At 34.2% G+C, this 21,874-nt stretch overlaps 3 protein-coding genes across 3 annotated transcripts; 2 read left to right on the forward strand and 1 right to left on the reverse strand.

The window, feature by feature from the left end:
• The first annotated feature begins 3,698 nt into the window (after window positions 1–3,698).
• On the forward strand, window positions 3,699–9,592 carry LOC9299306 (flowering time control protein FPA). The gene is made up of 4 exons (XM_002863184.2): window positions 3,699–3,893; window positions 3,977–4,264; window positions 6,888–8,095; window positions 8,295–9,592. The coding sequence occupies exons 1-4, from the start codon at window positions 3,891–3,893 to the stop codon at window positions 9,280–9,282; spliced, it is 2,487 nt and encodes an 828-aa protein (XP_002863230.2). The 5' UTR covers window positions 3,699–3,890; the 3' UTR covers window positions 9,283–9,592.
• A 197-nt stretch (window positions 9,593–9,789) lies between these two features.
• LOC9299307 (transmembrane 9 superfamily member 12) lies at window positions 9,790–12,378 on the reverse strand. The gene is made up of 2 exons (XM_002863267.2): window positions 12,192–12,378; window positions 9,790–11,918 (listed from the first exon to the last, which is right to left on the reverse strand). The coding sequence occupies exon 2, from the start codon at window positions 11,907–11,909 to the stop codon at window positions 9,951–9,953; it is 1,959 nt and encodes a 652-aa protein (XP_002863313.2). The 5' UTR covers window positions 11,910–11,918; window positions 12,192–12,378; the 3' UTR covers window positions 9,790–9,950.
• A 6,629-nt stretch (window positions 12,379–19,007) lies between these two features.
• On the forward strand, window positions 19,008–21,831 carry LOC9299390. Its single transcript, XM_002863185.2, has 4 exons — window positions 19,008–19,198; window positions 19,313–20,850; window positions 20,978–21,050; window positions 21,412–21,831. Exons 1-4 carry the CDS (start codon window positions 19,151–19,153, stop codon window positions 21,622–21,624), a joined length of 1,872 nt encoding a protein of 623 aa, XP_002863231.2. The 5' UTR covers window positions 19,008–19,150; the 3' UTR covers window positions 21,625–21,831.
• Window positions 21,832–21,874: the final 43 nt, after the last annotated feature.

Below are 21,874 nucleotides of genomic sequence, written 5' to 3' on the forward strand. Positions count from 1 at the left end.
TAGATTTTACAAATGGATATTTAATATATAGTTGTGCCGATTCATACATAAAATCATAAACTAATTCTCCCTCGGTTCGTAACTAGATTAATGTTTTAGGGTGTTTTTCTTGTTCTATTTTGTATCAATATCATTATTATTTTTACTTGTGACCAACAAAGAAGAGAGAAAAGTAAGGTCTTGTATGTTTAGTAATTTTTGTAATGATTTTTGTTTTTTTTTTTTTATTTAAAAACTACCTTTTCACCCATTCAAGATTTTTAGAAATTGGTTTTCCTCAAAAATAAGAAATCTAGTTTTTGGAGGATGTAAACCATTTTAAAAGACAATCTAAAAACCATCTTATTTGAGTTTTTTTTTTACTTTTCCTAAGAAATTCTTCACGTAAGATTTTTTTCCCATTTTTTTATATTTACAAAACCAAAATCCAAAAACCAAAATCTAAAATCCAAAAACAAAAAACTATAATCTAAAAACTCCTTAAAACACACAACCATTCATAGCCTAAAATTGATATTATTAAAATAACAAAAATAATAATAAATGTACAATTTTTTTTAGTTAATTTATATGAAAAAACTAAAACATCATTTTTTTAGAAATAGATAGAGTTTTGAGTAAACATTTATATGTTGATTCTAACGATGTTATTTTAACTGGTAAGATCTTGATTCATCTGTCACGTCAGAGTTATTTGTCACATGAGAGTTAGCTGCCACATCAATTAAATTTCTGTTTCTTTTAAATAATTTTTTTTTACTTTAGTCACCTCTTTTTGGTTTCGATTTATAAAATTTCTTATGACATAAATACTATATAGAATAATTATTTTCGTCATATTGTTTTCATGTTTTAGATATGTGTATTTAGATTGATACTAACAATTCTTGTATTCTGATAGCAAAGTTATTAGAGGTGTTGTCATAATATATCATATATGCTACGTAGATAGATATATGGGGTATTACGACTACAAGCCCAAACTCTGAAATTGGAACATGCTTTATGAACATCAAAAACATCTGCTGACTTCGTGAAAATATTGAAGAGAAATCAATAAGAAATAAGGATTAGACGATTCACTTTAGATGATTGTCAGATTAGGTCTTGAGAAGAATCGGTAGGAAAAAAGTTGACTCATTAAAATGTATATGAATATATATGTTTTTTTCCTCTGAAATCAATAAGTCAACAAAAATTAACAATATGAAGATATTTATAAGACCATTGGCATCATACTTTAAATTAGTTTCCAAAATTTATACTATAAATAAATCTAAAAATAAATTAGTAACTAATAGTTAAAATATTTTCAACAAAAGTTCAAATATTATAAATATTTTTAACTTGCTAAAAAAATATTCACGGATCATGTGATCACATGGAGAAGGTTAGAGTTTACATATATACGATTATGTATATAGGTTTTTACGAGTTTATCTACTAAGACACACAAAATATATTAGTCCGATATAAAACGACTTAAATGAAAGGTATTACACTAATAATAATCCTCCTCATCACACTAATACTCAAAATTGAAAACTGTATTAATCTTTTTATAGTATGGTCAAAAAAAATTTCTAAAATTACATTGTGCATAACAATTACAATTAGTAATTTATGATAATCAAATTTCATGCAATAGAAATTTCATTTTGACTACAACAAACAAACAGCCATGTCTATATTCATGCATGTAAACCTTTATTTTATTCAAAATATAAAAAAAAGAGAAATCTCCCAAAATAGCACTAAAACAAGTTTTATGGATAATTATAGCACACATTCAATAAACTTTCAAAAATAGCGTTAGTTGACTCACTATTAAGTTTTTGTTTCAATAGGATTATCACTAGTTTACTTTTTTCAATAATACCACAATTTTTATATAGAAACTATTCAACCAAAATAAATTCTAAATAATATATTTGGGTTCTCTATTTTCAATTTAGGGTAAATATTTCTACCATTTGAAAGAGATATTGATTCATTTTAATACTAAATTTGTGTTATTATGTTTGAGTTCCTTATTTCTAATGTAGGGTATATATTTCTACCAATTAAAAGAGATTTTGATAAATTTTAATATTAGTTTGTGGTATTATATTTGGGTTCCCTATTTCCAATTTAGGGTATATATTTCTACTATTTAAAAGAAATTATGATTTAATTTAATATTAGGTTATTGTTTTCTCTCATTTGCTATTTAGTTAAAGTTTAGAGTGCTATTTGTGGAATTTTAGAAATATTATGCTAATTTTTTTATAAAAAAAAAAACTATTTTGGTGCTATTTTTGTCAATTGCCCAAAAAAAATCTACAAATTGAAATCGTGTAATGTTAATAATAAACTTATAAAACACTAAATATATAACATCATTAAATATAAAATAAAAACTATCTCGCTGGTTAAATCCTACTATCCTAGTACACTGTTAAAGTAAAACAGAATTTATTGTGCATGCTTTGATAGTTAAAAATACAATTCAGTTTCAATTATATCGGTTCAACTAGGGAATGACCCGCGGTACACCGCAGGACGAATTGTTTTCCAAAATTTGTAATTTTTGAAAATTTTATGATTATGTATTATATATAAAAAAATTCAAATTGTATCATTTTAAAGACATTTATATTTTATAGTTTATAATTGCTATTAAGTAAACGTATACCACGAGACAAATTTTATTTTATACAATCTTAACTAAATCAGCTTGATTCGATATGACTAATATTGGTGGTGTTAAAAACAACAAAATGAAGATTTAATCCGTATTGAAACTGCACGTTAATGATATTTTATATTTCTATTAATGTTGATTCAAACCCGTCCTGTCATATAACCCCGTCCTGCAATATAATTCGTCCCATGTTATTTTAATTTTTCTATGTTCAAATTTTATAATATTGTAATTTTATATTTCTATTAATGTTGATTCAAACCCGTCCTTTCATATAACCCTGTCTTGCAATATAATTCGTCCCATGTTATTTTAATTTTTCTATATTCAAATTTTATAATATTGTAATTTTTTATTGATTTGAATATATCAATTATAATATTTAAAACTTTTTTAAAGTTTCATATTTATTATATCCGGTAAAATTAAATATTTCAACTAAAAAACCCGAATTAAACGGTATACAACCCTTTAAAATTGGATGCTTGTTAAGTTAAGCTTCATGTTTATTCGGATTTAGATTCATTTTTTTATTTATAATATGACTCTAAATCCTTGTTTAAATATTTTAGTCAATGTGAGACGTTAAACATATATTTTTTTCATTAATTGAGTAATATATGTTCGTTTTTTAAATTATGAATCACAATATATGCAGAGAACTTTATATATTATATAATGATTTATAAAAGTTATAAAACAAGTAAACAAAGATGATAAGGCAATCATAATTTTAAATCTTAACCAAATCGTCAATATATCTATATTATTAATTATGGAATATTATATGGATATTTAAGACAATATCCGACTGAAAGATTTCCGGGTTCTAGATATCAATTTTGATCTGACCCCCCAGTAGCATTTCTTGTAATACATTCTAACATAAGGATTTAGTTCAAAAATGTCTCCGAAAATTTATATATAGATACGAACCAAATCGGTTTATAAGAATATAACATTTAGGCTGATTTAATAAGAAAGCGATAATACAAGGTCCTTTCATGAAAAAAAAAAAAAAACGGTTGCAAGAGAGAAACGAAGAGCAAAAGTTAATGAATTGAATTGGGGATTTATGTAGCCAAGCCCTAAATAAAAAATCTTCAACTGCAGTGAAAGTGAAGAAAACAGTGAAGAAGAAGAAGAAGAAGAAGAAGATGGTGGTGATCTGAAAATCTCCGATTGATCTCACGATTTCAGATCTGATATGGTCTATACCATCTCCTCTCTCATTGTTTATACTAGTTCCAAGTTGGTGTGCTGATCTTGTTTTGTGGCGGTGTGTATTTACAGTCATCTAGAGGCGGAGGAGGAAGGGAGAGGATGATGAAGGAAGACGGCAGAGGAAGGAATCCGCCGTCGCGGCATCTTTGGGTTGGTAACCTTCCTCATGGGATACCGGAACGAGAATTAGCCGACCGGTTCTTAAGGTTTGGTGAATTGGAGAGCTTAGCATTTCAGCCTGGACGAAGCTATGCATTCGTTAATTTTAAACACAACGAAGATGCGTTTGCGGCTATCGAGTCGCTTCAAGGCTTCCCACTCTCTGGAAACCCACTTAGGATCGAGTTTGCTAAGGCGGTTAGTGTTGAAAACTCCTTACTTTCAATGCTTGCTTTGGTATATGTAGTCTTGATTTCTCTGTTCTTGTTGACGTAATTTGGGTTAGTTTCGAGTCTTGAGGTTGATTGGAGATGACATGGTTTACTTTAAGGCTTTATAGAATGAACTAACTTATTAGAATGCTTGGAAGTTATCAGTTAGTGTGTCTCCAATAGATGTCCAGTTATGCGATTACCTACACGCAATTTCGAATGTGTTGGAATTCCACAGTTACTGTTATAGTTCCATACGGTATTATTCTAAAACTGAATGATTGTTTAAGAAGAACTTTTATAGAAATTACTCAAAGAGTAAGGATGTTAGTTTTGATGTGTTTAGAAAGTCTCTTACCTTGTTCTGAATACATTGTTACTCGGAGGATACTTAACCGTTGTCTAAGTTCATAGAACTTAGCAAATGAGTAAAGCAAACAAAGCTCGTATCTCATTTGTGTCTCCACTTTATAGCCCTCACACTTTGCTATATTATAAATCAGGGAAACAAATATAGCAGGCTTTTTATTATTAAAGTAAGTTTCTTTCACATTAACTGTGAAAGTTCTGTAGTTACATTGATGATTATGTTTCGATATATGGAAACTTAGAATCATTCTCTATTAAACCATATTCGGGCCATCTTTATCATCAAAATATGCCTCCACATCAAAAGTATCCATTCCAGGCTTAACCGCACAAGCATTCACCTTTATCATTCAAAAATACAAGCATTCACCTTTATCATTCACAACACAAGCATTAACCTTTATCATTTACAACACAAGCATCCGACCATTACGTTGTGAAGCATTCAGAATGTTATTGAGAAATAATATGAACTTGGTAGTCGATCCCATGTTGGAGTTCTTTGTTCATTTGGTGAGAAATATGCTCTTAGCTCACTTGAGGTCAAGTGTGTTCCAGGAACATCAACATGTGTTGAAGGGAAGTGGACCAGTCTTCAACTAGATCGTACAACAAAGATAACAGAAAATTGTCATTAAGCTTTATGGCTCCTAGAGTTAATGTTTACATAACAAGTTTGGATGATTCCATATGCTTCAGCTTCAGGTCCACATTCATTCAAAACTAATTGACCCTAGTTAATAGAATTATGTTGGCATTACTCCACATGATGTAAGTTTGATTGCTTTGTTGTCTGACTTCAGTTGCCTATCAATACTTATGAAGATGAGTCATGAGTGACTTGATCATCTATATTATGTCTCCGAGTAACTTTTCCTACCTTCTTTATGTCATTATGAACTTAAAAGTTACAGAGGATAGAACTATTATTCAGCTAGTAGTTGTTACGTATTTTCTCCATAATATGTCAGTAACCCACCATGCGTTCGACGCCTTGTTAAAGTTCATTCCCATCTTTACCATGTTTCATAATATGCCTACTGTCCTATGCAACTTGTCAATGCCAAACAGACATATGCTTTTGAAATGGTTGCCTATTTATAGACATTGGATTAATTGATTAAAAGCAGAATTTGCTTCGTATGTACCAATCCAGCTTACTAGCCAATAAAATTGATCATTGCTGCCTTTGAGATTATACAAGAACTTGCAGGGCCAAATATCTTAAGCTTTCTGACTGTTCATGTTTATGACATGTTTAAGTTTTGCCATAATTGCATTGTGGTCATGTCTTAAATTCTCCATGGCTATTGATGATGTTTAAAATGGAGGAGCTAGATTCTCTTTTCTGTAATATGTTTAGGACTGGCCTATTGTCTGATACCTCAATATGTTACCTGCATATTGTAACTTACACATTGCAGGGATATTTTTAGCTCAAATTACTTACCATATACTGCTCTTCCTTCCTTAGAAAGACTTCTTGCTGATAACTAATACTCGAGAATTTCTTATACTTTTTCAGTGGTTAATAGTTTAAAGACTTGATATCTCCTGTATATGGTAGATTATTAATGCATAGTAGCTTTTAATAACTGTGACGCAGAAGCGTCTTATCTGTTGCACAGTGATTGTTACCTGGTGATGAAATTTCCCTCTGATTGGCTTTTCAGTTAGAGCCTATCGAATTTCCATCAACATTGTTAGCTTTTGTTAAATGTCTATTCTTATTGTTTGAACCATGCACTTCAACTTTTCTTTTAGCATCACATGCATTACAATGTTTTTCATTTTTTGTTCAATGTTTTGTTTTCTTGTTTAAATTGATATGAGTGATATGAAAGCTATCTTTTTAGCATAAAGTGTACTGGTAATTTCAGAAGACCATCAAACATCAATCCTATTTCAGGTTCTACCTTTGAACTTGCATTTCTTTCCATATTGCTAGTGGCGAAGGGTATTCTTCTTGTATGGGAAAAAGCTGTGTATCATGTCGGCTTTATCCTGGAGCATAATGGGTCGCTATAGAGAATAGTTTTACATAATTGCTATACAACCAATGCTAGCTATTCCTCTCAGTTACCTCTTTAAATGACTCAAAAACGAGTTGGCACTGAAGCTGATCATTTTTATTGGGGCCAATATGGCTATTCTAAAATTGAGAACCTTTTTATGCTTGATCATGCAGTGAAGTAGGCCGTTGGTTAATACTTCTATCTTTGTGATACTGTATATCGCAGGAAAAGTCATCAACTGGATCACGCACAGAAGATATATTTCGCCATGATGAACAGCGGTCTGCAGCAAGAGGGTCTTCTTTTGTCCAAAAGGACTCCAGGATGCTTTATGAGAGCCCAGACACATATAGCAAATCAAAAATGAATGATAGAAATGCAGAACCCAGTGAGGTACTATATATAGGGTTTCCGGCTTCGTTGAAAGTAGATGATGCGCTCTTGAGGAACGTCTTTTCTTCGTTTGGAGAAATAACCAAGGTCACGGTATTCCCCGGTCGCAGTTATGCATTTGTTCAATTCCGAAATCTGATGGCAGCTTGTAAGGCGAAAGAAACTCTTCAGGGAAAGTTGTTTGGCAATCCTCGAGTGCATATTTGTTTTGCAAAGAGTGAACCTTCCTCATCTAGCAGTGGAAGGGGTCCATCGAGTAGATCACTCTCTCCGCCTTACAGATCTGTTGATCGACTGGGATCTTCAGAAGGTTATCTTCAGGATAGAAATTATGGAAGCATCAGCAGAATTCCCAGTGTGAGGGAACCACATTACATAGCAGATAGGGATTTGGAAGATTCTGAAGATTACATGTTTGACAGGAAACGAGTCTCAAGGAACGATGGAGGTCCTGCATATGGAAGGTCGAGATCTACACATAGATTTCCTCAGGATATGCATGAATATCATGGTAGTCCTAGGGAAATGGGTTCGGCATTCCGTGATGATCCTCACAGATTCCAGTCAAGGAGTTCAGTGTATGAAGAGCCATGGGATTTACCCGAAGATGACTACTACTACCAGGAAACCAAGAGACTGAAGTCAAGATCCGTGCAGCCTGAGAGGCAGCTCCCAGGGCATCAGCTATCTGGTATAGAGCAAGAAAGACGCCCTTTTTCAAGGGCATCTGCTGATTTTTCCCCAAAAGATGCATTCGAGCGGAACTATGAGGCTGGACAGTTACGATACAAGCAAACAGTTGAGCAGCCGTTAAACCTGGCTATAAGGAACGGGGACAAGAGTAGCTTACGAGAACCACATGACGAGTTAATGGGAGGTTATGCTCTGCCATCAATTGTCCCTGAAAGAAAAAGGCACACCCCTGAACTGAATCGACCATCACTAAAGGACTGGAACTGGGAAGGGACTATTGCAAAGGGAGGGAATCCCATTTGTGGAGCTAAATGCTTTCCTGTGGGCAAAGTGATGGACATGATGCTGTAAGTAGCTTTAAGCCTTTATTTTTCTGTATTTCTTGTTTCGATTGGCCCTCTATATTTAGCTTGAAATCATTCAACCAAGTATAAGTCAAATCGTTTTGTGTATTGGTTTAAGGCTTCTGATGTGATCCATTGATTAAGTTTATGTTCTTTTTGTATGTTGTTTTTAGACTTCTGAAGAAATTCATTTTTAATGCAGGCCTGAGTATGTAGATTGCACGGCAAGAACTGGTTTAGACATGCTGGCCAAGCATTACTACCAATCATCTAAAGCATGGGTGGTTTTCTTTGTTCCTGGAAGTGATGCTGATATTGTGTTTTATAATGAGTTTATGCATTATCTGGAGGAGAAGCAACGTGCAGCTGTTTCTAAATTGGATGACACAACAACATTGTTCCTCGTGCCTCCATCTGATTTCTCCGAGAAAGTACTTAAAGTTCCTGGGAAACTAAGCATTTCTGGAGTTATTCTACGTTTAGAATGTGGTGGTTCTGGATCTGGGCCTGTCCAACAGCAAGGTGAGAGAAAAGATTCAGACTTGTTAACCTATTATGGTGAAACATCATATGCAGAAGCTAGCGGAGCTTTTCCTGATGTTGGAAACCCATGTATTCCGGGTCCAACAGCATTTTTGCGTAGTGCGGGTCGTGACGGTCAAAGTGCATCTATGGATCCATACATTGAGAGCAAGCATGATCAGTTAAGTCACAGGTATTCTGGATCGGACTGGCCGCCTCGTGATACCAACCCCAGAAGTTCACAGATGCAACCCTTCATAGATAAAAATACTGTTCAAGAACATAGCGGGTTTGTTCCTGTGAAGCAGCAAAATGCAGATCTTAGTCGTTATCATGATACGGATACTCCAGCCCCATCGGGGTTTCAGCCTGAACAGCTGACACATTTAGCTTCCTCGCTGCCCAGACAGCAAAAGCATGTACAGAACACTCCAAATCAGCCTGAGAGATATGCACCAGAAGGCCGAGCAAGTTTCAGCCATTTGCAACACGCGCAGACACCAAGCATACCTCAATTAGTATCTCCAGGAAATCAAAATGTACAGATACAAGGTAGCAATAGCCAACAAGAAGAAGAAACAGAGGCTAATCCACAGAAGCGTCTCCAAGCAACATTGCAGCTAGCAGCTGCACTTCTCCAGCAGATTCAACAAGCTAAACCGAGTTAAAGATGGCTTCGTAAAGAGATCGTTTCATGGTTTTAACTGTATTAATTGGGATGAGCCCTGGCCTGATCTACAGATTAACAAGTATGAGATCTTTACATTCTTTCTTGCTGGTCGATATAAAGAAGAAATAGTGCAGATGCAAGCGTTCACAATATCGAGATTCACATGCCGTAATACATATAGGCAAAATCTTTCCAGATTCAGATTTTAAAATGTAGCCTCCTCACTTATATCGTTTTACCTTTTGCATGAAACAAATATACTACGTTACGTTGAATAGTAATAATCAATTTTCTCACTTGTTCTGCTATTCATTATCGTATTATCGTTACAACATGACGCAATTCTGCTACTTCAGAACAGATTTGTACCCTAACTACCATATAAGCTCATCAGTGGGCACAATAAAAAGGGAAGAAAACTCAATCCAAAAGAAACCAAAAGCTGAAAGGCAAATTTGTTTATTTTCTACTCAAAAGTTCAAAACAAAAACATAGAAGGCGGAGATGTAAGAAAAAAACATATAAGGAGAATATAGGTCCGAGAAAAAATAAAAACATGTAAAATATAGTGAGACTCTACAAGTCTAGTACTGACAAAAAAATAACAACCCCTGAAATTGCTTTTGAAAAGCAGAGATCAACGGTTGAGATTTTGTCGTCAAGGTATCAATCGATTTTGACAGAGGAAAAGAGATAGTGGACGAAGTAAAAGGAGGTGAGGAAGCCAATGGTTCCAGTGGCGAGCATGATAGCAATTGCCATAAGCAGAGAGTAGCCAATGTAAAGCATAGCTGAGACGGGTCCACTCAGACTTTGTAGATCAAAGACCAAGTAGTTGATGGAGTAAGCGAAAACGTACAATGCGACTGAACCAGATGCATAGAAGGCTTTCCACCACCACCTCCAATCTTCAACGCAGAGATGCATATAGGTCAAGACCACTGATACTTCTGCACACACGACTACCAAAAGAAGCAGAACTATGAGTAAGAACCCAAATACGTAGTAGAATCTCCCTAACCATATGCTGGAGAAGATGAAGAACAGTTCTATGAACAGCGTTCCAAAAGGAAGGGTTCCTGCTCCAAGGACTAGAAGCCATGACGGGTATTTCCGTTCTGGTATTTCCCTTGGAATCTGGTTGGTTCTCACTGGAAACTGGATTGCTTCTGCTCGTGTGCCTAGGAATCCTCCAAACAGGGTGAGAGGAACCGAGATGCAGAACCAGAGAGCCAGGAGCTCAAAGTACAATGAGATTGGGATGGCTCCAGTACTGTTGCTGCTCCAGAGAAGGAAGTTCAACACTGTTAGTATAACAAAAGCAATACCCGGGAAGAAGCATGCTATGGACCAGGAAAGCGATCTCCATCCTTCTGAAGTTCCCTTGACGGTTCTCCAGAGCCGAACACCAGCGTACCCAGCAGCAATACCCAAGAAAAGATAGAGAATAATCATCCCGGTTAGTAGCATTCCTCTTGAAGCAGGCGACATGAATCCAAGTGCTGCAAAAACAATCGTGACAACAGCCATTCCTGTAATCCGAACCCCGTCTCCCACCATAATGCATAGAAGCTTTGACATTTCTGGTTCTCTGAACACATCTCCGACAACAAGTTTCCATCCAGAAAGCTCTTCATTCATCTGTGCCTGTGCTTCCTTGTCCAGTTCCTCATACTTTGTCAAATCCCTTCTCACTGTCCTTAGGAATATGACAAAAACTATACCGGCGAGAAAGAAGATCACCATAAGAGAGTTCAGAATAGAGAACCAATGAACACGAGCACCTTCCATTTTCAAATAGGCATCCCATCTGGATGGCCATCTTGTCTCACTCTTAACAAATTCAACTTCATAAGTGAAGGTTATCCTTTCATGTTCTTTAATGATCTGAGCTTTGTCAAGCTCCAACGGACAGTTAACTGAAGGAACAGGGTCATACATGTGAAGTTTCGTCATTTTTGCAGGATCATACTTAACACTGCAGGGAACAACCTCAAATCCAACAATCTCATAGCCCAGTGCCTTCTTTTTATCAGCTTCAGAGATCACACCCATACCTTCTTCACCGGTACCAATCACCTCCATGACATTGCCTTCATATTCATGAACCAAGACCTTAAACTTGAGGTGATTAATGATGTAATCATCATTGCTGTTTGGTGGCGAATACCCAACAGGATATCCAGTCCACTGGATAGTAACCCCATTTTGCTTAGCGAATCTCAAAGCAGGCAAGTTATCAAGAATCATATTCACTTGATACAACTCACGGGTTCTCTGTTTCAAGAGCTTGACCTCATGCTCATTGAGAGGACTGGTGGTGCATAAGTAGAGTGACTCGTTCGTTCTCATCCGAAACCTATAAGCAGAGTTATCAATCTGATCCCCCATGAGAAGCTCCCCAAGATTCTCAGCACTTTTCTTGATACCCTCAAGCGGTTTACAGTAAGGAAGACTATAGTAACTGAAAGGAAGCTCAGTTTCAATAGACGTCAAGGAATTGACTTTAGCAAAGATAGAGTCTCCATCTGAATATGTGTGCATATAACTCCCTGGTAAGTAAAACCCATTGCAAAGCTGACTAACAAACACCAGCAACACGAAAACTCGGTACACACCAAACATTGTCCCTTCCTGTATCAAATAAAAATAAAAACCTATCTCACGTTAGTAAATCCTTCCTATTGCAACAGATTCATTCACATTCTCACGAAGATATTGAAATCCAAAAAGAACCTAATGTTTATGCATGTAGATCAGATTTGTAGTAAGCAGATTCAGATCGGTGGATCAAAAGATCAGATCTAATTGATATAATTGGAACAACGATAATCGAATACCAAATCAATAAACGCGAAAGAAAAAGAAGATGCGAATCCAACAGATCTCGGAGTTTAGAGAGCAAACCTGAGACAGATCCAGGTATGGAGATCTACGACGGAGTCAGATCTAGAAGAGGTAGGAGAGGGACTTTGTGTTTCGAAATCGCTCTCTTGGTGAAGAAGAAGGTCACGCTGATAATCTCTCTCACTGCTTTGGTTGCTTAATGCGTTCGCAAAGAGAGCGAATAACGAAAATCAAGAAAATCGTGGGTGTGTTGGGTATTTATCTTCTGCGACGCGCTTACACTATAAGTCGGTGCAGTGGTCATCTAAGGTCTAGAATCTCTATAGTTATAGTAATAGTTAGAAAACTTTAAAAGAAATTAAGGCCAACGGACTCCTTTTTTGAAACAAAACAAAGTTTAAGACCATCTAATAATCCCTTATATATTAATTGAGAAGCATTTTAAAAAATTAACCTTACCCTTACGTGTTATTAACGAAAATGCCATGCTGACGTGTCGCGTTAACAGAGTTCCTCAACTCATTTAATTAATTTTCCATCCTATACTAGAATATTTACATCAATTTGCCATTGGTATTAATAACACTTATTTTACTCATTCATTAATCCAAAATTAAAATTAAAAAATGCACTTAACGTAGCAAGGCACTTAACATGTTCTTATTTCAATCAATTAAAACGAAATTATATTTAACATTTGCAGTTAAGAGTTACTAAGTTTTACAAGATGAAGCACCTAACATTTTCTGTATCGATTAACTTTACAACTATACATGTTTATCATATATACACGTTACATTTAAAAGGATGAATCAATTTTAAAATATTAATATCCACAAAATATCTAATATATGGAATCTAACAATATTTGATAATTGATTGGTAATTCAAATTCTTCCACCGATTATGGTACTTGCTAACTATAAGTTAATAACCGAATTTATAGTTACCTCAAAACTTTCATATATGGACTTATATATATTTACCATGTACTACTATATGTATCCTAACAAAAGAATATTAAGATATATTAGTTGACTTATCCAAAAAAAATCCTAACAAAAGATATATAAATATTAAGAAATTATGATTTAGAAAATATACATGTAAAAGAATAAATTTTGGAGATACTTTAAATGAAATATTGATTTTAAAACTTTAAAGAAGTAGAAAATGTAGGAATGATATTGTGAAATTAATGGAACCCATATTACTCCCACAATCTTTTAGTTTGATTTAGTTGATCAATAATAAGACATCTTTTTTTCAAGAGTCTACATGTAATCATATAATGAAGCGTTTTAGTTTTGATGTTTTATGAATGCGGTCACGAAACATAAAATATATGAATTTAATTGTGAAAAACACAAAAAGATATATGTGCCATAAATGATAATATTTCATCAATTCTTTATCCACATGGAAGATTTTTACCACGCTCAAATATTTTACGGGTGAAATCAAATTCTTATACAAAATATTTGCAAATTTGAATTGAACAAAAAACTTTATTATAAGTTTCGTTTTATATATACAAACGTATCTTAGATCCCATTAATAATTTTACCTATTATAGTTTTACTTGGATCGTTTTATCCCGCACATAGTGCGGGTTTTTATCTAGTTTGAGATTTTTAACAAAACGAGAAATGAGAGAACCTTTAACGGGACCAAATTACAATTTTTTTTTCTTAAATTAATTTCATTAATTTGAATAAGAGACTACAATGTTATTTATAAGATATACAAATACAATCAAATATATAATATTGTCAACAATATTTTAGAAAGCGTTAGGTGATAAACGGTAATATTAAGTGATTTGGACGTTTATGACTTAAACATTAAAAATATGATTTTATACATAAATTTATATAAAATATCTATTAGAAAAGTAAAAATATTAAACTGTAAACAATATTAAACAAACTATTTATTTAATTATATTAAACAATATTTACACGCTTATAATTATATGTATGGAGACAAACTTAGTTGGAAATTAAAAAAATACAGTAAAACAAGACCTAATTATAACTCAATTATTGTAAGTTATAATGCTTGGTTCATCTTAATCAGAACCCGTGATTTATCAAGCTTTTGAAAAATAAATATATCTAAGAACAGTACCTAGATGGATAATTAATCAACAAAAAATCAACACAAAATTTAGATGGAGAACTGTAAACGAATAAAACCTTAAGAAACGAATGAACAAATCAAATCCAGAGATGTAAAGGATTGCATAATCAAATATAGGTGTAAAGATACCACATATATTCTATGTCATACAAAGTTGATGGATCTTTTCAAAACAATTGAAACCGAGAACTAAAGCAAGTGAACGATCATGATGATGGAGGTGAGAAATGAGTGTGAGTGATGATGGATAAAGGTTTTATGTGTTGTGTGACATCTTGCTCTTTGTTTGGGCATAAGATCATGTATTTATAGTATTTTGAGTCTTCATAGTCAGCTTTATGGTTCCTCCAAGTTGCAAAAGAAGAATGTTGTCGTTTTGACCAAATGAGATGAAGAAAAGGTTAGCTATGGTTTTTTTAATTAATGTGTGGTTGACAAAAAAAAAGGGTTAGCTACGGTCAAAGGGTTGTATATGTGGTAAGAGGGTTGTTGGCCACAGTCATGTACCTTTTTCTGGGGACGATGATGCTTTGGTCGCATGTACATGTTTCCTGGTTGCAGTAGCAGGATAACTCTTCTAGCTTCATTTTTACATGTCAACAACTATATTAGATTGGCTCAAATAAGCCAATGTTGGGAAAAATTGTTTAAATACATGAAAAGATGTGGTTGGGTACGAACAGTTCGAACCAGTTTATCCGTTTGTACATTCGCATTTCGAGAAACTAAAGATAATGAGAATACGTCGAACTCTTCCTTGTCACTCTAAATTGCCTCTAGGTAGGTTGTGAACGCTGGCCACTCTTGCGGAGAAGACACCATCTTCACCAGGCATATCAGTCTGTAAGGAAAGCTACCTTTCTCTTGTCTTGGCCGATCATACATCTCATCGCCCAAATTAATGATTCGACCTCTGTGTGAAGTGAGGTTAAGCTTCTTCGAAGATTAGCAGCTCCCATATCTTGCGTTCCATCATTTGGGCTAAAACAAAACCATTCTAGCCCGGAAAATCGATCGCTCTCTTTCCAGGACCCATCTACAAAACACCGAAACCCATTCCCCGACTGCACTGGATCGTCAATTTTGGAGTGTGAGTGGGTATTCCCCCCGACTGAGTCTACAACGTCATCCATTATTTCCACCTGAGCTAACTACCAAGCTTGCTTTTCATTCTCTGCTAACCGTAAAATTTCAGAGAGACTTTGGTCCAAGTTATTAGACACTTTATCATTTATAGCTTTCCATAGATACCAAAGTATCCATGGAAACATATCTTTATAAACATTTGATGATATCCGCCAAAATAAATAATCCATGTTTGCATATAGTGAACCTGAAGGAAAAACTTCAGGGGCCGTTGGAATCTGTGATAAAGCCCATGTCTGGCGTGCAGGCGGACATTCAAAAAGGACATGATTAATTGTCTCTTCAAAGTCCCCACATCTGTCACAGCCTACATTGCAACTAACCCCACATTTCTGAAGGTTTAAAGTAACCAAAACACACCCATTTAATACCTGCCATATAAAATGCCTCAATTTAGGAGGACACTTTATCTTCCACGTAAATGATTTTAGTGGTTTAATATCTGGTCTGAATCCACATATAATAGAATCCTTTAGATTATCAAGACGGACTGTCTGATACCCTGATTTCACCGTATATTTACCATATTTTGTGAAATGCCATCCCATGACATCTGGGTTTGACAGCTTCCCCAGGGGGTTAGCATTAATCAACTGAACATCCTCCGGATCAACAATAGCGTTTAAACTATCTATGTTCCAGGAATTTGTTCTCGTATCGATAAGATTTTTAACTTGGAGTAAAGGTTCTGTAGATGAACCATTACTTTTTGCTGGTCTCGAGAATTGAGCTGGAATCTATGGGTCATTCCATACTGCAATGGACTCACCTGAACCAACTCTTTTAATTAGTCCTTTATTAACCAAATATCGAGCAGAAACAATACTTCTCCAGCCATAGGAGGGAGAGTATGATCGAATTGGATCCATTAGATCTGACTTTCTATAGTACCGTCCTTTGAAGACCTTCGCAAAGAGGGAATTAGGAACTCGTTTTGCAACGCTTTGTATGATTTTTGCTTTATGTTTTTGTAAAGAGTTTTGATAAAGACTAGGATATGACCCGCGGTACACCGCGGGTTAATTTTTTTTGTTACAAAATAATTTAAATTATAGGTTGTATTTGTTTTGGTAATATTGTTTGTTTTGTTTAGTGTTTAAAATTATATAATTGTATTTTAATTCTTAATTCTAGGATTTCACCCGTGATATACTGTCTCGTATTAATATAAATCCAAACCCGTCCCACCATATAACCCCGTCCGGTGAAATTAAATATCATTTTGTTATTTCTTTTTAATAGGACTTTATATTCGAGACATAATTCGAATCAATTTAAAAATTTGCTTTCAAATGGTTATCATAATATATAAGTTTATTTATAGAGGTTCAAATATTATATTAATATTATAGTTTTAATATCAAAGTTTATATTTATAAATTGATTATATTAATATCATAGTACTTTATATATTTATAAATAAATTATGCTAACATAGTACTTTATATTAATATATCAAGCAGGGAATTAGGAACTCGTTTGAAGACCTTTGCAAAGAGGGAATTAGGAACTCGTTTTGCAACGCTTTGTATGATTTTTGCTTTATGTTTTTGTAAAGAGTTTTGATAAAGATAACTTGGTTATATAATTTTTGTGTTTAATAATTACAATAACAAAAACTAACATTATCTAATTTCAATAGTAGAAGTTGTTACTATCAAATTTGTGAACTAAAAAAAAAAAAATTCGGCTATTTAAAACAAATAAAAAATTAATTTTAATAATTTAAGATATTATATGATAATTATGTTTGAGAAGACAATTAAATAACTTAACTTAAATTTCCCTCAAAGTCAAATTAACTTGTGCCCTTAAAACGGTAATTTTTCACAAAAGCACCTATACTACTATGTTGCATGGAAACTGCAACGGAAACGTGAAAGCGAAATGTTTCGGAAACGGGAAATGATTATTTTCTAAAATTAGGGATTGGAAACGTTTTGGAAACGTATACACATACATATATCTATACTAGTATTTTTGCAACACTTTGGTGACGGGTGGGTAAAAATGCTTCTGAGTTAATCGGATATCCGACCCGTTTTTTAAAATCCTTCACAAAACATTTGTTGGGTCGGGTTATATTTAACCCAACTCATACACCGGATATTCCATATTTAATAATTACATATTTAGAAGATTTAGATTTATGATTCTCCTATCATCTTTGTTTGATTTGTTTTTAATTGTTTTGAATCATCATATAATACATAAAGTAAAAAAAAAAGATCAATTTTTTTCTGTATATACTGTGATTCGAAATTTTAAAAACGGACATATATATCTAATTGACGAAAATGTGTGTTCAACGTTCTATATCGATTAAAATATTTAGACAATGATTCAGAATCATATCATAAATAAGATCAACATTAATAAAATAAATGAGTTTTTTGGCCGGACGGGTTTTTGAATCAACAATAATAAAAAGATTAAAATATCATTAATCCGCCGCTTCAATATGGATGAAATTCTTTTTTTTTAATACCATCAATATTAGACACATTAAATCAGTCTCATTTAGAAAAGATTGTATAAAACCGAAAATTGTCCCGTGGTATAATGTTACTTAATAACAATATTTATAAAATTTTAAATATCATTAACATGCCGCTTTAATACATATTAAATCTTCAGTTTATTAAAATATAAATATCTTAGAGAATGATATGATTTGTAACTTTTATATATAATAAATAATCATTAAATTTTAAAATAAAAATAAATCACGGGACGGGTTAAAAAATTACAGAACGAGTTATATTTTGGAAAGGATTTATATGGCGGACAAATTTGAATCAATATTTATACACCGCTTTAATACGGGTTAAATCCTCAGTTTATTAATAATTGTCTCGTGGACTCGTGGTATACCGTTACTTAATAACAATTGTAAACTATAATATAAATAAATATGTTATAAGGAGATACAATTAACAAAATATTTTTATACTAACTTTAAAATTAAATCATCCCGCGGTGTACCGCGGGTTAAAATCTAGTGTATATATACAACATTAACACAAAACTATAAAAAATGGTTTAATTAAACAATACAAGTCCAAAACATCAATATTAAATAGGCTAACTAAAATTCTAAAAGATAAAGATTAAGAAGTTCAAGTTCAAATATTTAATTTAGACCAATATTTTCATCATCATTTTCATTAGTTTCATCATAGATCATATATAAACTCAGATTCTTCCAAAATTAGTTATATGTATTATAAATTTTAATATCTTCAACTTTTATTTATTAAGTTTCCACAATCAATAAAAAAGATTTGTCGTGTTTCCATTTTGGAAACGTGAGTTTCCATCGTGTTTCTAAACATAGATTTTTAGGAAACCTGTTTCCGTGACGTTTTTTTATGTTTCTGAAGAGTTTTCGATTCGGAAACGGGAAACGAAGCTCGAAGAGAGTTTGCATGGATTCGGAAACGGGAAACGGAGCTCGAATAGAGTTTCCAATTCCATGGAACATAGCTATACTATCGCTTTCTTATCAAATCGGTCGAAATGTTATTTTTGTTTGCATTTATCCATCCAGATCCAGCAATAAATGTTATTTCCGTAAATTACAATATAAACCCTAAAGTTTTGATACCTAAAAGAAAGACCTTTTTTGAAATTTGAACAAACTAATAAACCTGATACCACCAATCGCGATCCCTTAGGTTTCCGTTGAAGTCGTGAGAATCGTCTGGCTTTGATCGGATACAACAGCAAGTATGAGTACTGTTCGTAAGAAAAGGGCTCGAATTTTATCCTCCGATTCGGTAATCTTCTTGCGTTCCTCTGTATACTTGACAAAGAATCGAAAATTCTCATCTTTTTGTTGTCAATTTTGATACTTTGGTTTTGTAATTGTTTTCTTTGATAACTTTACGCAGGACGACGTTGATCAAGGAAACCCTAAAACTCACGAGAATGGTAAAATTGGAGGAAAGACTCGAAATTTAGGGCAAAGTAAGGGAGGTGATACTGAGAGTGTTGTAAAGTCTAATACTTGTTTTGTGTGTGATGGGAAAGACAATTGGGTGTTGGTATGTTATGGAGAGGAATGTCCTATAGCTATTCATCAGAATTGTGCATGTGATGAACCTGATTTCGATGAATTCGCCAATTTTTATTGTCCTTACTGTTGGTATAAGCGTGTAGTTGTCAAGTGTTTGGAACTAGAAAAGAAGCTTATGGTGAGTGACAAGTCTAGGAAGGGATGTAGAGAGAGTCTAGGAGGAGTAGATTTGGGTTTTATTATGGAGAAAGAAGCTGGAGGTGTCCAGAATTTAGTGGAGGTTAATGTATCAGGAGGTAGAACTAGAACATTAGCAAGTGGTAATCTTACTGGGAATATAAGAGAAGGTGATGGATTAAACAGTAAATGCATGGTAATGGAGAAGAATCAGATAATGCAAGAAGTTGCGGCTCAGACTCATTCTCGGGGAAATTCTAAGGGTGATGATGCTGATGTGGATGAGGGAAGACAGCAGCGAGGAAGATTGAGTGAGATAAATCATGAAACTTTGGATGTGTGCAATGTTAATGCGGGTGAGGGAAGAAATAAGGCAAGAGGTAGTGAGAAGAAGCATGGAAAGGTACAAGCGCGCAATTCTGATGTAGGTGAGGAAAGAAAGCAGCAGAGAAGATGTGATGATATTAATCATGAAACAGCACAAGCGCACAGTTTTGTTGTGGGTGTCAAAACACGAGAGACGAGGAGATACAGTGAGAAGAACCAGCAAAACAAAATAGTTGCAGGAACTCATGAGCAGGCCGTCTTTATCAACGATAAAGGAACACAAGCTTGTGATTCTGATTTGGGTGAGGGAAGAAGTGGGCAAGAATATTTCCATGAGAACAACCAGCAAAAGAAAGTGTCATCTACTGAAAGATGTGAGCTCCCTAGGACCGATAAAAGAGTGTCACACGGTTGTGGATTAGGGGAGGGGAGAGATTGTGATGGGAGACATATTGAAAAGAACCAGCATACCGAAACTATTGAAACTGAAACTCTGGGGAAGGAAGTGTTTAAGGATATGAAGAAAAAGCGGGAACGAGGAGCGGAGAGAGATGGAGATGAGTTTTATTTCGCGGAGAATCAAGACAGACAGTACCAACCTGATATGAGAAACAATGATGTGGCCTTCAATAAGCAAGCGACTTGTTTCAGCACAGATGAACAAGAAGAGCGAAAGTCTGTATCGTCTATTTCATCTCCGGAGTCTATAAACAATGTTAAGGACCCTAATGTAGCTTCTCAAGAGTTAGCTTTGATCATCCACCCTAAGGCTGGTGTACAAGAACGACCTATCGAAGCACGACCTATTTGCTCTGTCTCTTCAAAGAAACCATCTTTTCAACCTGAAAAATACGGACACAAAAGTTACCTGGAGAAGAATGGAACTACGTCTAATGATCCCGGACAAAGGTTTCTTTTCATTTGGAACTTCATGGCATTTCAATTGTCTTAGCGTAATGGATGTTTTTTTGGGAAGAGTCCTAAGCAGCTTGTCACGGGCTTTCTGCTAACAATTTTGCTTCCTTTCTATGAGCAGGAAGTTTGTTTTATGCAGTGCTAAAAAACGGAAAAGACTATTTTGGACGCAGGCAGAAGAAGAAATGCTTAGGGTATGAAACTTGCACATTCCTCAATATCCTACGTATATTTCATGCTGCAGTCGTCTTGATCTTTTAGTAATTGGAACTTACTCCTTCTACGGCTTTTTCTGAAGGTTTACACCTGTTTTAGATTTTCAGCTTTATAAGAACTGTCAGGATAGCTGGTTTCATCGTCACCTAAGAGGCTGTATTTCATTTTCAGTCGTAATGCAACTGTTTTGCAGACCAGATTTCAAAAGAAGAGAATATTTCATGGTGTACTCATATCTGAGATAAATAACATTGTTTGTGGCTGTCCAAATTAGAGTCTTGTTATGTAGTGCACAATGGTGATAAATGTGGGTTTGTCTCACTTCGTCCTGTCCTTTAGGTTGGTGTGCAGAAATTCCCCGGCGAGAGGAATATTCCATGGCGCAAAATCTTGGAATTTGGTCGGGATGTGTTTCACGATGAACGGGCTCCAAGCGACCTCAAGGACAAGTGGAAGACGTTGAACAAAATGCCTTCTGACACGGGGAAATGGGTAAACCTTTCAACTGAAAGACAACCGAATTACTATGTGTCTGAAGTTAGTTCTGAATGAGCTATCGGATTTTGCAAGCATTAGAGCTTAGAGGAGTAGTAGATAGAGCTTTGCAGTTTTTGTACAACCTTGTTCATAGTTTGTTAATTGTATATTGTAGCAAAACTAATCTTACCTTTCTAATTTGTATGTCCTCGCCAATGTAGAGAATTTATAAGAGTAAGATGATTTTTCATGACACTTGAACAAAAGTTTATTATACTAAAATCATAAGCAATGCTATACTTCAATAACTATCAAACTTTTACAT

Source organism: Arabidopsis lyrata (assembly GCF_000004255.2).
Source record: "Arabidopsis lyrata subsp. lyrata unplaced genomic scaffold ARALYscaffold_9, whole genome shotgun sequence".
Taxonomy (NCBI): domain Eukaryota; kingdom Viridiplantae; phylum Streptophyta; class Magnoliopsida; order Brassicales; family Brassicaceae; genus Arabidopsis; species Arabidopsis lyrata.